Here is a 15,697-nt window from a genome sequence, read left to right as displayed (position 1 = left end):
AGTACTGTTCTAATTTCATTTCCTGCCTCTTATAAACCTTGGGCATCCCCCAGGATTGGCCTGCCCATTTGTCTTTTCACAGCTACCACCATAACTTTTGACTAATTTTCTATTCCCTGTAATGCAATGTAGGAAGAACCTTATGCTCCCAGGGAGTACAGAAAATGCTCGTGGAAGAGAAGTCCAAGTCACAGTGGCCTACAATGCCCCAGAAACCCTGTCCAGCTGTCTTCACCCTTGAGCTTTCTAGTAATCCTCTCTGGGAGTCTTCTAGTACTAAAGATAAAGGGACCAGGATATTTTACCTGTAAGAAACATCTTAGGAACTTGTACGAGTTTCTTCCCTTCCAACACACATGTAAGAAGCACCACACAATGTTTCCACTCAGTTGTTCTGGCGAATCATAGCCTAGAATTTTTTCATAAAGCTGAGAATCCATCAAACCTGAAATCATGGCATAACAGTAACAGAGATTCACAGGATTCCAAACTGTGACCTCAGAAAACCAAAGACAGACAGAGACCTAGACTGCCAGCCAGCCTATAAACACAGACCATGACACACAGGGCAGCAGCATGGATGAGATACCCTTTCCTTTCCCTGGAGATGTGGCCCAGAGAAGGTAGACCTTCCCCATCCTCCCCACCCCCACCGAGTCTCATCACTGTCCTTCCATGCACAGACTCCAAGTCAGAGAACTCCATCCCAGAGGTGCCTCCATAGACATTGAAAAGAAAGCAGTGTGTGACTATTTGTGTGATGTTGGTTTTATTTTCACATGCCACGTATCCTTAAATTGGAAAATAGGACAGGTTGTATATTATGAGGGGAATAGAGTAATAAAAATAATAACTTGAGGTGTGGAGTTCCCCACAATGTGCCCAGACTTCAGGGACACTTGCGGGGAACTGGAGAATGAGGGAACAGCAGATGCTGATGGGCTCTCTTCGCTTACTCCTTTGCTTAGATATAACACATGCATACATCAGTGTTTTGAAAGGAGGACCAAAGGTGCTGGAAACATGGTCAATGGCTTGGCCAACAATGCTGAAATTGACGACAACAGCAACTGCGATGCAACTGTGGTGCTACTCAAGAAAGGTAACCAAGGAGAGCCTGTGTCCAGGAAGTAAGTGCTGGGAAGCCAGCCCGGCTGCCCTCACTCATGACTGCAATGGGGCGCTGCAGCTGGCTTGGAGAGGGTGCTGTCCCTCTAAGGCAGAGAAGGTTCTGGTCCTCCCTCCCTCCCTTTGGCTACACCATGGGGCAGTCGCACATCTGGTGATGAGCCAACTCAGAAAGCCCCATGCAAGTTCTTGGCCAAAACATTTGCTGGGAGTGACACAGGGAAATTAGGACGGAATGGTAAAGGAGAGGAGACTGTGGGTTTTCCGCTATTGATTCTGTGACATTCTGGCTGTGTGACCATGAAGCAAGTTATTTAACCACTCTGAACCTCAATTTTCTCTTCTGCAAAATGGGGATAGTTTTTGTAATGAGTAAAGGAGATAAAGCATGAAAAGTGCTTCATTAATAATAGTTTTTATTAGTATATTAGTAGATCCAAATTCACTCCCAGGCTACGTTACCTCATTTTCCAAATGGCAAAATGACATAATTACCTATTTTTTCAAAGTAATTATTATATTTAATGTATTCTTGTTAAGCAGTTGATACACTTAGAGAAATAATATAGTACTCTCTAATAAACATTTTTTTTAAAGGAACAGAAAAATTATCATTTACTTTTGCTTAGAACGTGTTTCATTTTTTCTCTTCTGGATAGTTTATAACCATAAAAGGAATACTCTTAGGGAAGCAAAGAGAGCTACCTAATATTATTTAGTGTCTCCAGAGGTCATTGCATAGTTTAGTGGCTTGGAAACAGGAGTACAAAGAGGGCCTGTGGCCAAGTACCCATGAGATATGTGCTCATATTGCACATTCCTAGAGAGGGGCCTTGGGCATTGGTGAAACATTTTTCATCCAACCAGCAAATCAGAACACAAGGCTTGTCCAAAGTCCCCTCTGGTCCTTGGGTCTCTGTAATTTGGCCTCTCACCCACTTATCCCCTGTCGGCCCTGTTCATAGCTGGGCTGCAGCAATGTGTACTTCCCCCACCAAATCCTCCACTTAACACTAAAGTCAGTTCTGCAGCTTTTAACCTCTCAGTGTGAACATTGTTGATGTTTGTGGGGCATAAAAGGTTACTAAAGATTATAAGGGTCTTTCCTATACCCTAGATATGAGTTAAGGGGGAAATCCTTCGAGGATAAGGAGAAAGTCTTATTTGTTATCATTCATTCTTTGTTAGTGAATGATGCTTAAATTGTTTTGTCATTTCAAAAGAGCTATCAGTGAACCCCAAAAAGCAGACTTTGGCTTGCCTCAAAATTTTGCTCACTACAACCATCCTTGGGTGGATGGATGGATAGATGGATGGACAGATAGGATAGAAGGAAGGGAGGGAGGGAGGAATGAAGGGAGGGAGGGAGGAAACATGGGCAGAAAGGCAGATAGGATGAAAGAAGAGAGGGAAGAAGAAAAGGGAAGGGAAGGAAGACTGAATGAATATCTCTTTCCTGGTCCTAGCCTCAATATTTTTATTTTGTATTTTTAATCTCCCTAGCCAATTTCCACCGCAAAGCATCAGTGATCATGGTGGACGAGTTGCTGTCGGCTTACCCACACCAGCTGTCTTTCTCTGAGGCTGGCCTTCGAATCATGATCACCAGTCACTTTCCCCCCAAGACCAGACTCTCCATGGCCAGTCGCATGTTGATCAATGAGGTATCTGGGAAAGCACAACCCATTTGCCACTGAACAGGGGTGGGAACCTGGGAAGGAAAGAGTTTCCTGGCCTGAACATCGAAGCACCTAACTCAACATTTAACATAATATCCTTCAGCCATTTCCCAATATCATTGCTCACTGGGCCAGCTATGCATCCTCATCCTTGCTCCTTCCTCCATGTGTTGGCAGACAAGATCCAGCTCGCAGTTATACAAAAAAACTCTCCTGTCCCCTTCCATGTACCTTTTTCATCTCCCATTTGAATGGAGCCCTCTGATGTGAACTTGCACAGAAGTAGTTGTATGTCAAAGTTGCTTTAGTTTAAAATAGTGCCAAGTCTCTGGCCTGAATTTTCCTGTATATTCCTTTCTCTGTAGTGGCAGCCTTATTAGTACACCAGTCCAGATGCATTTGTGTGGCTTGCTCACATATAAATGAAGAAATTCCTAAAATCTGGAGAAGAAAGATAGCACCACAGTGCACAGAGCATCAAGAACCCTGATAGAAAAGAAGTGCCCATCTGAGTTTCCTCTTAAGTGATTTGCAAGTTCCAGTGGGTCATGAAAGATTAATCCTTCCTCCAAAAGGGAGGTTGTCTAAGTTGGTTATTATTTTGAAGAATCTCTTAAGACTTGACTGGAGAGTGTTCTGAAAGCATCTCTGTGTCAGCTGCCTGGAAAATATCCCAGTAACTAGTGTTCTCGGTGTAAGGATTTACAGTCCCTCTGACCATGGTGAGAATGTGCCTTTCTCTTTCCAGAGACAAAGACTGATAAACAGCAGGGCTTACACCAATGGAGAATCTGAGGTGGCCATCAAAATCCCAGTTAAACACACCATGGAGAATGGGACAGGGCCCAGCAGTGCCCCAGACAGGGGCGTGAATGGGACTCGGAGGGACGATGTTGTTGCCGAGGCTGGCCATGAGACAGAGAATGAGAATGAGGACAATGAGAACAACGAGAATGACGAGGAGGAAGATGATGAGGAGGAGGAGGATGAAGGACCGTACACACCATTTGACCCTCCCTGTAAGAAGTCCTATGTCTGGGCTGGGGTTGGGGGCTATTTTAAAGCCACTGAGTAGATGCTCATTAACTTTGATGATCTTTCTGCCATTTATTTCAAGTAAATATCTCTGTATGAACATAGAAGTATTTATACCAACATCGTAAGTAGAGAAGGCTCTTGTAGAGGGTCCAAAGATGATCAAAATGGCTGCATATATTCATTGGTTGCAATGTGGGCTCTGACCAAATTTATAATTTTGTGGTGGAAGGCCCTCTCTTAGCTGCTGTGCAGGACCTTTTGGTTCCTAGGAAGAAATGCACATGACCCATATCAGCAAAGCAGCTTGGACACACAAGAAGAGACACTTCGCCCACCTTCACCCATCCCATTACACCTTGCAAGGGGTTGTTCTGCTAAGACCAGCTCTGGGGAACATGTGCTGTCCTCCCAGTTGGCCTTTGTTTTTCTTCTTACTTCCTGCCTCTCACCCCTACTTAGGTCCCTCCTCCCCCAGGACCTGTGATTTCCAGGGCAGGCACCACAGGAGATGCACAATTGGTCAAGAAGCATTCTGGCCCAGATAAGTCTCATACACGGGGGCTGGCTGAGACAATTTCTCCGGTACCTCAAAGGGGAGGAACAAGGCCTGGAATAGCTTTTAGGACCCCAGCCACCAGGGTGGTATCCTTCTCCCCAGATGCTACCTTCAACAAAGCCTCGGCCATTCCAGGGCCTTGTCCACCCCACCCCATTTAATGGAACAGGTGGCCAAGCCCACAGAATTCTGCCTGTTTTCTAGACTTTCCAGAAGCTTCCGACTGTTTCAAGAAAGCATGTACTGGTCCACTTCACTTTCACTGTCAAGTGTGTGAGGCTTAATTAACATGTGTGACTTCTCCAGGAAATCTGAATTTATAGGAAGATTTTCAATTCTGAAGTAGGATTTCTTGATCTACTTGAAAGGCCTTTTAATGGTGGGGCATGGGTGCAGAGTATCAAAGTCATGTTTCATTTTCAGACACCAGGTATTTTTGTGCTCCTTTCTCTGTCTAGGAGACAGCAAGTAAAGCTCAGACCGGAACTGCTCCTGGGTCCCCTCAGGGTTCCTGACATCTCAGCCTGGTCAAGTTCTTACCAAAACTAACTAGAAAACATCACCCCAATTCCTATGCTACAAACCCCTTAACTGCCCAGCCAGAGTTAAATCTTTATTTGTTAGTAGGTAATCTTCATAGAAAAAAATATACTGGGTCTTTATCCATTTTGCAAACTGTCACTGTATTTCTTGGCAACCTTCTTCCCTATCAACCAAATTATTTAAGGATTAAATAAGCAGACATTCCATTTCTCCCTTGTAAACTCTCGTGTTCATTACCAAATTACCACAGTTCTGGCAGCTTAAAAAGACACCTGTTGAACAGCTCCAGCTTCCATAAGTCAGAAGCCTGGCGCACCTGGCTGGATTTTCAGAAGCTTACAGGCTGAAATGGAGGTGTGGGCAGGGCAGTATGTAGTTCTTTTCAGAGGCCCTGGGAGAACCACTCCCAAGCACACTCAGGTTGCTGGCAGGTGGCGGTTCCTGTGGTTGCATGGTGGAGTCCTGTTTCCTCACTGGCTCTGGTCCCAGGGCTGCTCACTGCTCCTAGAGGCCATCCACATTCCTCATCGCGTGACCCTTCCACCTGCAAACCAGCAATGGCATGTCAGGTCCTTGTCACCCTTCTCATCTCCCTGGCGACCCCTCCCACTTGTGAGGGCTCCTGTGACAGATCATTAGCTCCCATCATAGCACAGTCATGGGACTGAGAGCTACTGAATCAGGGCACAGAATCTTGGGGTCCCACATCTAGAATTCTACCTCCCCAGCGCTTGTTTCAGACTCCACCATCAGCAGCAGCTCATAACTCAGCTCCAGAAATGCTCATTTTGCTGAAGTAATTCACTGACTAAGGAAGCAGTAGGGCCAAGTGCTGTGTTGCCCTCTCAGAAGCCCAGAAGCCCCAGTACACCCTCCAGGCAGACAACTGAAAACAGGTTATCTGGCTCTCAGACGTGACATTGTTACTTAGTGGGACAAAAGGGTCCCCCTTCGGGTCACATGTTCCATATTTCTCACCTGGATGAGATAAATGCCAGACCTAACTGTGAGTTTGTGAGGAATCTCCTCATCTCTGAAATTAGTGTGAGATGAGGAGGCTCCAGGGCTTCCAGCCATGTTGTCTTCTTCCTTATATTATGGGCGAGTGGGTCCAGGTGTGGGCTCAGAAACCCTACCTTAGGCTGCTTGAGTCTTTCAGAAGCACAGGCCCAAGAGGAGAAGTGATGCTTTGCATGGTCCTGCCACCCATGAGTCTCTTCTTTATCTCAGTGCCCCAAGCTGCTGAGACAGGAAACAGAATCCCAAGTTCCTCTAAACCAACCCTTCTCACATGGGCTTCCTTGTCAAAATGTGGTTCTGACTCAGGCAGTCAGGGGTGGGGCCTGAGGGTCTTCATTTCTAATGAGCCCTCAGGTGATGCCAGTGCTGTTCATCCATGCGCCACACCTAGACAGTGAGGGGCTGGAGGCCTGGAGTCACTCTGATGATCTTTATGGTTCTTCTGAGACTTAGGACCTAATTCAGAGCCAGGTTCTGCCTCTGAAACAGAGAATGGGCCTGTCCAGTCATGACCCTCAGTACTCCTTCACCAGGCACCGCCCCTCCCCACAGGTAGGCATCCCAGCAGTGGTAAGCAGGGCACAGAGTGCCTCAGGCCAGCAGAGGGCACTCAAGGAGCCAAAGGGACAGTCTGGGGAGCCCCAAGCAGGGTTCCTCTCATGCTAAATTCCTTTGGCCTGAGAAAGGTCCGTGCACATAATGAACACATCTTTCCCTCTCCCGATCATCCTGCAAGGGCCTGGGCTCCCTCTGTTCCTGCCTCCCAGTTGCAGGGCTTTCTTCTTGCCAGGACATGACTGTAGTGGGTATAATCAACAAATAGTAATTATGTGGGACTATAAAAATATAGGAATATATATGACATGTGTATATGTGTATATACATGAATATAGGTGTATGTGCACATATATACTATGTGCATACATGTGATATAATGTATACATATAACATGTTTGTTTATGCACTGTATAAATTTAACATATTGTATATTAATATATATCTATGTATACATATTTAAATAATTGTATATTATATAATATATACACATATACTAACATACCTGTGTTTAATCTATATATGTGTGTGTATAGATTAAATACATGTATAGACACCTATGTATAGTACATGTATATATACACATGCATATAAATTATCATATACTTTTATTTCTTGTGTGAAGAAAGCCTTACTGTTGACTGACAGGAACAGAAAATTTTACATGTACATGTAGATAAACACACTTCCATTAAAAACATGAAAAGAAATACACAAATATATAAGTATTTTTTTTGTGGGTGGAATTATTTTTTATTTTCTCTGTATTTTTTTATTTTAAAACAGTATACATTTTAATTGCCTATATAATTAGGACATTTAGCTCTAGGTGTAAAATACTGAGCAATGACTTTTTCTCTGTCCAACAGAATTAAGTTTCCAAAAGCTTAATAAGGAATATAACTTGGGAACAAGTCCTTTGCTTTTTAAAGCCAACCATACTGAATGGGATGCTCAGACTTCATGCTTCACATCCCCTGCTTCATCTTCTATTTTCTGGCTGACATTTGAGAAATTATGGAATCACTGGTACATCAAGCTCACGTGTAGGGAGTTTTGTTTTTCTTAAAATGCTGCTGTATCCACAGCACCTGGGGCAGTGCCTGGCATAGAGGGGCATAGTGGGGCATTCAGTGACTGTTAAATTAATGAATAAAGCTTTACCCAGGAGGGCCTTGCTTAGACCACATAGCAATGGAGCAAAAGATGAAAACATATCCAGAAATGCTGTTGACATGGAAATGGAAACTTAGACTAGCTAAAATGTGAATGATCCTTATCTGACCTCTCCTGCTCCTTAAATCATTGAAAACACATTTCTACATCACTTGGTTTATTCAAGGAGTAAACATATTTGTTATATTACATTTATAGGCATCGTCCAGATAATACTCATTGAATGTCTGCTTTAAGTTTGTTGTTGTTACAATGGAATTATAACTCAAAGAAAACATCTATAGCATTTCAGATGACAGTGATACTGTTTTCAAGATATAATGTCCTCCCAGTGTGAAGTCAAAATTTTTTTTAGCTGAGAGACAAAACTCAAAACTAATTCCTGCTAATTTATACTGCTTGAAACTTTATCTAATTAATATCATTTTCTAAGTTCTTGCAGTCGTAAGTTCTGGCTTCATTGTTTTATTAATCTTTTTTATTTTCTGAAGAATGACAAATAACCAAATTGAAGTCATTTCTCTTCTCAGTCATGTGTTTCTTTGTAACTTTGATTGAGTGTGCATCTTAAACCAAACCAAATTCATTCTCATTCTCTCTCTCTCTCTGTCTGTCTGTCTGTCTCTCTCTGTCTCTCTCTCCCTTTCTCTCTCCTTCTCCCCCTGCCCCCCACCTATGAGGGTATCTGAAAGACTGGTCGGCCAGTGAAGGAATGCCAAGAACCCCAAATGGATAAGCAATTACCACTAGATTGCAGGATTTAGGAACATGCAGACTTCCAGGATAACCTTGGGATCCAAAGATCTGGCCATATTCTGGATTCTGCAGCATTTGAAAACCCCTCACAAAACAACTCTCAGGCAGTCTTCTTCCTTTGTAATCCAGCCAAACACAGCCTCAATGTTCTCATCATTCACTTTACCATCTCCAAATCTGAAATCTAACAAGATGCATAGCTACTAATAGAAAAAGACTTAATAATTTGTTCTCATTGCTTTATTCTGCACCTGTAATTGGGATACGTTTAAATTCTTTTAAAAAAAAGAGTAATTTTCTTTGGTCTGTCTGATTAGATAGTTCATAGTAATGTTATTACTGTTAATATTATTAATAGGTATTGAGTATGTGATATATGCCCTGCACTGTTCATGGCATTCAAGGTAGAGTGGTCAACAGACTAGAGAAAACATTCATTCTTATAAAGTTTATATTCTAGTTTGGGGCAACTAAAAATAAATGAAAAAAACAAATAAACCTGATAATCTCAGACAGAAAACATTTGCTAGGAAGCAAACAAATGCAGATGATGGGAAAGAAAGAAGTGGGGTAGGTAGGTGTCTTATTTAGATCAGGTGATCTTAGAGGTCAGGTGACATTGGAGCTGTGAGGTGACCTGACTAACAAGGACATAGGCAGAGGCAACTGCAAGTGCAAGTGTTTGAGAACAGAAAGAAAACTGAGGCAGAGGAATGTATAAGGAAGAGAGGTGGGAACCAAATCATTTAGTGCCTTGTCAGCCATGATGGGGAGATATGGCTTTTCTCTGAAGGCAGTGGAACCCAGTAGAAGGTTCTAGAACAGTTTGCTTTTTGAGATTCTCCTCTGGCTACTGGTGGCAAGCAGATGGAGGTAGTCCCTTTAGGAAGCCAGGTCTTCAGCCAGGTCATGGATAGAGGGCCTGGCCCAGGGGGAGGCTATGGCGATAGTGAGGTGCAGACGGATTGAGAGTGCCTTGGGAAGGTCGCCAGGGTTGGTGTGAGAGGGATGAGAGAAGTGAGGGATGATAGAAGAGGGAGAGTCAGAATGATTCTAGGATTTTGTCTCCACCAACTTGCAAATTTATGTTGTCACAGCCTCACCCTAATATCACGTATAATTCTTCCAGCTACTCTGTGAGCTCAGTGTTGCTGTGTCCACATTTTACAGATGAGCAAACTGAGGCTTAGGGGATTTAAGTAACTGAGACACTTGACTCAGACAAAGCAGGCACTGGGACCCAGCGCTGTTTGGCGATAGGCCCCACTCTCCCCTTAGTGACCACCCTGCCTTGCCATTTGAGGGAGACCAGGGAGCCAAAGTGATGTTATATAACTTTATTTTTAAGAAACTATTTTGAGACTGGCAAGAAATTTAGTGAAATAGGTGCTGGATATTGATATAAAATTATGAAATAAATTTTGTTAAACATTTCATGATTCACTATTCAAAACATAACTTAAAAATAGATTCTTACCTCTGGTAAGATGGCACAATCATTTTAGAAAATTGTGTGGCGATTTCTTATAAGTTAAGTAAACACATACCCTATGACTCAGCGATTCTACTCCTGGGTCTTTGCTGGAGAGAAATGAAAACATGCCCCAAAAATACTTGCTCAAGAATGCTCTTAGCCACTTCAGTTGTAATACCTGAAAACTGGCAATGACCCCAATTCCCATCCGCAGGAGAATGGATAAACAAACTGCACTGAATCCAGAGTACTGACACACAGATTAATCACACACACACAGACCACACACCACACACACACACACACACACAAATATGTTGAATAAAAAAGGCAGACACAAAAACATAGTGTATTGTTTTACTTATTTGAAGTTGAAGAACAGGAAAAGTCAATCTATGGTGGTAGCAGGGGGGAGGATGATTAGAAAGAGGCACAGGGAACTTTCTGGAAGAGGAAATTGTGATTGAAGAAGGGGTACATATAGTTCTTTCCAGAGGGGATTTAGCTCTTAAGCACAATGGTAATAAAGGTCAAGGGAGCACTATGTTTTTTAAATCTAATGTACAAGGAACTCATGATCATATATTCACCAAAAAAGGCGTGTATGGGTGTCTCTGAATCATAGCACCAGGCAGCACAGAGAAGGTAGGATCAGGTCATCACTGACAAATCCATCATATTATCCATGGCAGCAGATAGTTAGGGAAGTGTAAAGCAATTATCAATTTGCAAATTTATATCAGTTTGGGATACAGACACTCAAAACTGTTTTGACAGCCTTGAGAGCTTTCGAATCATCTTTCAAGATTTCAGCGCGGTGACAGACAATGCTGAGAAATTCCACTAGAGGGCGCTCTGACCACTGCCGCCTTATAATCTGGAAAGCTATAATGACCTCTCTATCCATGGAGAGAACAGATAACGGGGGCTGACTGGTGGCGGATTGGTGGTCTTCCTAGCAAGCCTCTAAAGATCTACTCCGTACACTTCCTCCACTCCTTTGTGTCCTGAAAATATTCCTCATCCTTTCCTATCTGGCCCCATTTGCCTCCAGCCTTGTATTATTTGGAGGTGACTCATCCTTTCATTTGGAGGCCTAACTAGCAGGCGGGCAGCAGACAAGTTTTTTATTTTGCTTGGTGTTGTACACCAGGTTTTATTGGTGGTAAAAAGCCATTTGAGTCTTTGAGGGAAAGAGCAACACAGTAAGGTTTATTTCACACTCATCATTAGGATGTAAATGTCTAGGGAAAGCAGTACAGCAGGCGGGTAAAGCAGAGAAATGAAGCTAATTGATTTTTTACTTTTCATTTATTTATTTATTTATTTAGCCCATTTTATTTTCCCAGCTGGCAAACTGGAAACAGTGAAATGGGCATTCACTTGGCCACTGAGTTTTGTCTTATACTTCACTGTGCCCAACTGCAACAAGCCCCGCTGGGAGAAGTGGTTCATGGTGACATTTGCTTCCTCCACGATGTGGATTGCAGCCTTCTCCTACATGATGGTGTGGATGGTGAGTGCATCGAGGATGCCATGGCAGGACTAGATCTCTGTAGAAAAAAAATACACTCAACCAGAGGGGAATATGGGTTGGGATTTTAGCCCAGTATCTATATCAGTCAGCTATTGCAGCAATAAGCTGCATAATAAGACACCCCTAAACTCAGTGGTGTAGAAGCACAAGTGTTTATCCTCTTGCTCACATGTCTACAGATTGACTATTATTGGACTAATCTCAGCAGGCACTGACTGAGCAGCTCTGCTTCAAGCCACAGCATGGTTATATTTGATTCAGGCAGCAGGTAAGGTTCAGATCTACTCCATGTATTTGTCCATTTTCCTGGATCAATGGCTGCCTGGGGAATGCTCTTCTCGTAGTGGATCACTGGAATGCATCAGGGCAAGTAGAAACACAAGGTGCCTCCCAGGGCCTTGGCTCTGACTTCCACCCACATTCTATCAGCCATACCTAACATCAATGGAATGAGAGAAATATACTCTACCTGTTGGAAAGAACAGCAGAATCACCAGGCAGAGGGCATGGAAGAAAGTGTGAGGAATTGGGGAGTAATAATCTAAGTCTCGGCTTCTTCAAACAGAAAATGAGCTCACTGGACCAGAAGGGTCCCTTCTGAAGCTAAAATAATGATTCAAGGATTGTGCTTGATTGTGGGGCCGGAAGAGCCTCTGCCTTTAGAGCCTCTTGTAGAAAATGCAGGCATCCAGAATGTATTGCCCATGTATGCCTGTATTAGCTGGTAAGCAAACCTAATTCATTAGAACTGGAGTTGGGCAGAAATTAAAAGCCATGACAAAATTATGCAAATCTAAATTAATCTTGCTTGAATGTTAGACAGAAATGCAATATGTAAATTCTGGAGAACTAAACTCAAGAGATTTAAAAAAAAATGTTTCTGAATTGCTCTTGCCTTCTTGGGATGCTGCCACCTTATAAAGAGGCCAGGCTAGCCTTCCTGAGGAGGAGAGCACATGAAGAGAGAGACCCAGCCAACAGCCAGCACCAACTGCCATACATGTGAGTGAAGGCATCTGAGATCCCTCATCCCAGCTGGTCCACTTAGTGGACCAAGGCAAGACTAACTGAACAGTCCAACTGAGCCTAACCCAAATTGCCGATCTACAGGGTCATAAGTAAATAAAAATGCTTGTTGCTTTAGGCCCAAACTGAAAAGATTATTTTGGAGGTAATAACAAATTTGTAAAATTGACACAATTAAATCATAGTTATCCTTTGCCTTCAACATCACAGAAACAGGTAACTTTTTTTCAACCCAAATTTTACAGCCACGGATTTCTCCCTCATCCTGTAGTTATTGACATTTTTATTTGACAGCACCATCTCTGTTCCAGGTGTTGATGTCCCTGACCTCCAGGTGCTCAATGATTTTCTCCCAAGTCCACTAACATGCAAACTAACTGACCAATCTGAGGCTCACCCTCCTTCTGTTTGCCTTCTTCTGCTCTGGTGGAAGCTTAGTTCTAAGAAGTCCTGGGAAATAGCCAGGAATAGTGAGGAAACAAGAGAAGCAGGAGACCTGGCCCAGCCACCAGGAGAATCAGTTCCCCAAAACTTCAGACTCACCCACAATCATCATGATAACACCAGCAGGCAGTGGGGCAGCAGCTCTGTTCTAGGGCAGACCTCAGTGAGCAAAACCTGACTCCCACAGGGACCCAGCTGACACTTGTTAGAAAGGAACACAAGGGGTTGGCCAGGTTGCTTGTAGCTGTTTCCCAAAAGCCTCCACAGAACAACAAACTGAAAAGCTGTGTTTCTGCATCTCACTTTCCTCCTTGGAGAGAGGAAGGCAGAGAGCCCAGGGACACCCCAAGTTCAGTTCAGCACTTAATGGAAATGGGGTGCATCTTCTGGTTTGAAAGGGGGAAAGCCCAGCATCTCAGCTGACTTAACTAACTTCCTCCAAATTTTTGGACTGTGAAAGAGCAACTATGATCTGTGGAGGAAGTCAGGGTGTCATGCGTAGGTGTCCCTTTCAATCACTGGCCAAGAACTATGAAAATGTGCTACTTACAGCAAATGATTTGCATCTTATAACTTTTTAGACAGGTCAGGTGACACCCTGAAATGACCAGATTGTCTCAGCTCTTGCAAGTTATCCCCTTCTTAGGACAACATATACAAAACTGATCTCTCACTCCTCTCTCTTTGGCCACTGCCCACCACCCCCATCATGATGTCCCACCAATGCTTTTCTCTCAGTCTTAGCATCTGGAATTAGGGGGCAAGAATGGGTTCATTTGCATAATGGAAGCACTGGCTCAGGCGAAACCCCTCCTATGTAAGTAGAACCACTGCCTGTGCAAGTAAGCCTGCCTGCCAGTGTGGGAATGCCCCCTCTCCCACTTTCTAGCATGTGTACCTTAGGCAATGCCTCAGTTTCCTTATCTGAAAGTGGAGGTAAATGATAGCACCAACTCCATAGAGTTGTTGTGAATATCAAATCAGTTAAAACCCATGAACATTACTCAGACAGTGACTGAGTACTCAGTAAGCATGAGTTATAGGATGTGGAAGATGATGTTGACAAAGATGACGTTAAACAAGCTTCAAGGGAAAGAGGAAAGGAATCAGCTGCTTTTGGCTTTTCCTACAAGACTGGACGGTGTGAATTCCCATTATGTACCTCGGTGTTGTGGACCTAGTGCGAGAACCAAACGGTCGGAGACAACCAAATTAGAATTTAAAGAACTTTTATTAGCTGGCCAGCGACTGTCCACCAGCCAGACTTAGGTGAGCAGCCCCGACCCTGGGGTCTGGGGGGCTTATAAAGCATTACTGTTCCTGCAGGTGCAGGAACTTGGACAGAAATACAGCTTGTATAAACAAAAATTTTCTACTATTCCCCAGGTCACTGCTCAAAGGAATAACAGTTAGGCTAAGTTCCCTGTTCTGCTTGGTCAGAGCATGCAACCGCAGGGGTCCGGTTCCTGGGACCCAAGTCCAGCTAATTACCCTACTGGCTGGACATCTGAAAAATATCTTCTAACACTCAGGACTTGGATGTTCAAATTCCCAGCCCAGTATGGTAGCCATGTATTCTGGGTTTCCCAGGACCATCCTGAATTTAAATATCCTATCCTAGTATTGCCCTTTCTAAGACACTGTTTTTTCTCTCTCAGGCTTCCTTCCCCACCTGAAAGGAACAAGTAAAAATGGCCGAACTTCTATTAGAAAACATGGGCTCCATAACTGCACCCTAGTCCCCTGACCTGCAGTCCCAGTCAGCTGCATGAGACCTTCTTCCCCTTCTGTCTTCATACAGGCAGTGGACGGGCCCCCCTGGAGAGACCACCCAGATTGCAACCTTTCCTTCTTCTTGGTCAGAGGATTCACAGGCAGGTAGGACTAGAATCAGCCCTCAGCTCATCCATCACCTCTTCCTGCTTCTCCTAGGTCACAATCATTGGTTACACACTGGGGATTCCTGATGTCATCATGGGGATCACTTTCCTGGCAGCCGGAACCAGCGTGCCTGACTGCATGGCCAGCCTCATTGTGGCCAGACAAGGTGGGACCTCCAGTGGGATAGCATAGGGGAAGGAAAGAGGAAAGGAAGGCCTCTCGACAAGGGGTTTGGGAGGGTGGGTGTCCACATGGCAATTACAGGTCTTCAAATCCCAGCTGGGAAGGAGTGATGGGTGACTTCAGTGACATGTTGGTCAAAAGACTTCTTGGCATCAGAAGGTTCACCCTTGAGAATGACAGAGACAATTTCTAGATAGCACCTGACTCCCCTTCTAGAGGTCATATTACCATTTTCTTATTATTAAAAATAGTAATAAATATAATGATAGCTAACCTCTGCCGAGTGCCACACACTGAGCACTGCAATTTAGGCACATTATCTTACATAACTTAAATAATTCTATGAGTTAGGAACAATCATATACCCATTTTATGGATAAAGAAACTGAGACTTAGAGAGGACAGACCCCATAGCCTAAAGTTTACCAAGCTTTGTAACCTCAAAGTGGCAGTTGCCAGTGGTCACCCCTCCGTGTGTGGCAGTCTTTTTTCTTCTTCAAAACCAATCTCACAGCTTTACCTTTCTGGATGGATGCCCCTCAGGTGACCAGGCCCACCCCAGCACCCCTTTGACTGATATGCCTGATCTGTGCTAGAGGACCTTTGTTTTCAACAAAATGTGTAGCCATAGCACTGAGCGCAGTGTCCTCCACAAGTCCTCACAAAAGTCTACCAGTTACATTATTTTTCTTAACATTGCT

General features: G+C 43.8%; 1 protein-coding gene across 1 annotated transcript in view; it reads left to right on the top strand.

Moving 5' to 3' along the window:
• SLC24A3 (solute carrier family 24 member 3) overlaps positions 1-15,697 on the top strand; it is a 610,095-nt gene that overhangs the window by 562,427 nt on the left and 31,971 nt on the right. Inside the window, exons 10-14 of the mRNA XM_090285998.1 lie at positions 969-1,102; positions 2,632-2,792; positions 3,556-3,826; positions 11,275-11,441; positions 14,865-14,979. Of these exons, the coding sequence (XP_090142124.1) occupies positions 969-1,102; positions 2,632-2,792; positions 3,556-3,826; positions 11,275-11,441; positions 14,865-14,979 (848 nt within the window). The remainder of the gene's footprint in view (positions 1-968; positions 1,103-2,631; positions 2,793-3,555; positions 3,827-11,274; positions 11,442-14,864; positions 14,980-15,697) is intronic.

This window comes from Furipterus horrens, unplaced genomic scaffold, assembly GCF_987537825.1.
Source record: "Furipterus horrens unplaced genomic scaffold, mFurHor1.1.pri manual_scaffold_8, whole genome shotgun sequence".
NCBI classification, from domain to species: domain Eukaryota; kingdom Metazoa; phylum Chordata; class Mammalia; order Chiroptera; family Furipteridae; genus Furipterus; species Furipterus horrens.
Note: the sequence above shows the minus strand (reverse complement) of the source record. Positions and strands in the feature narration are given on the sequence as shown.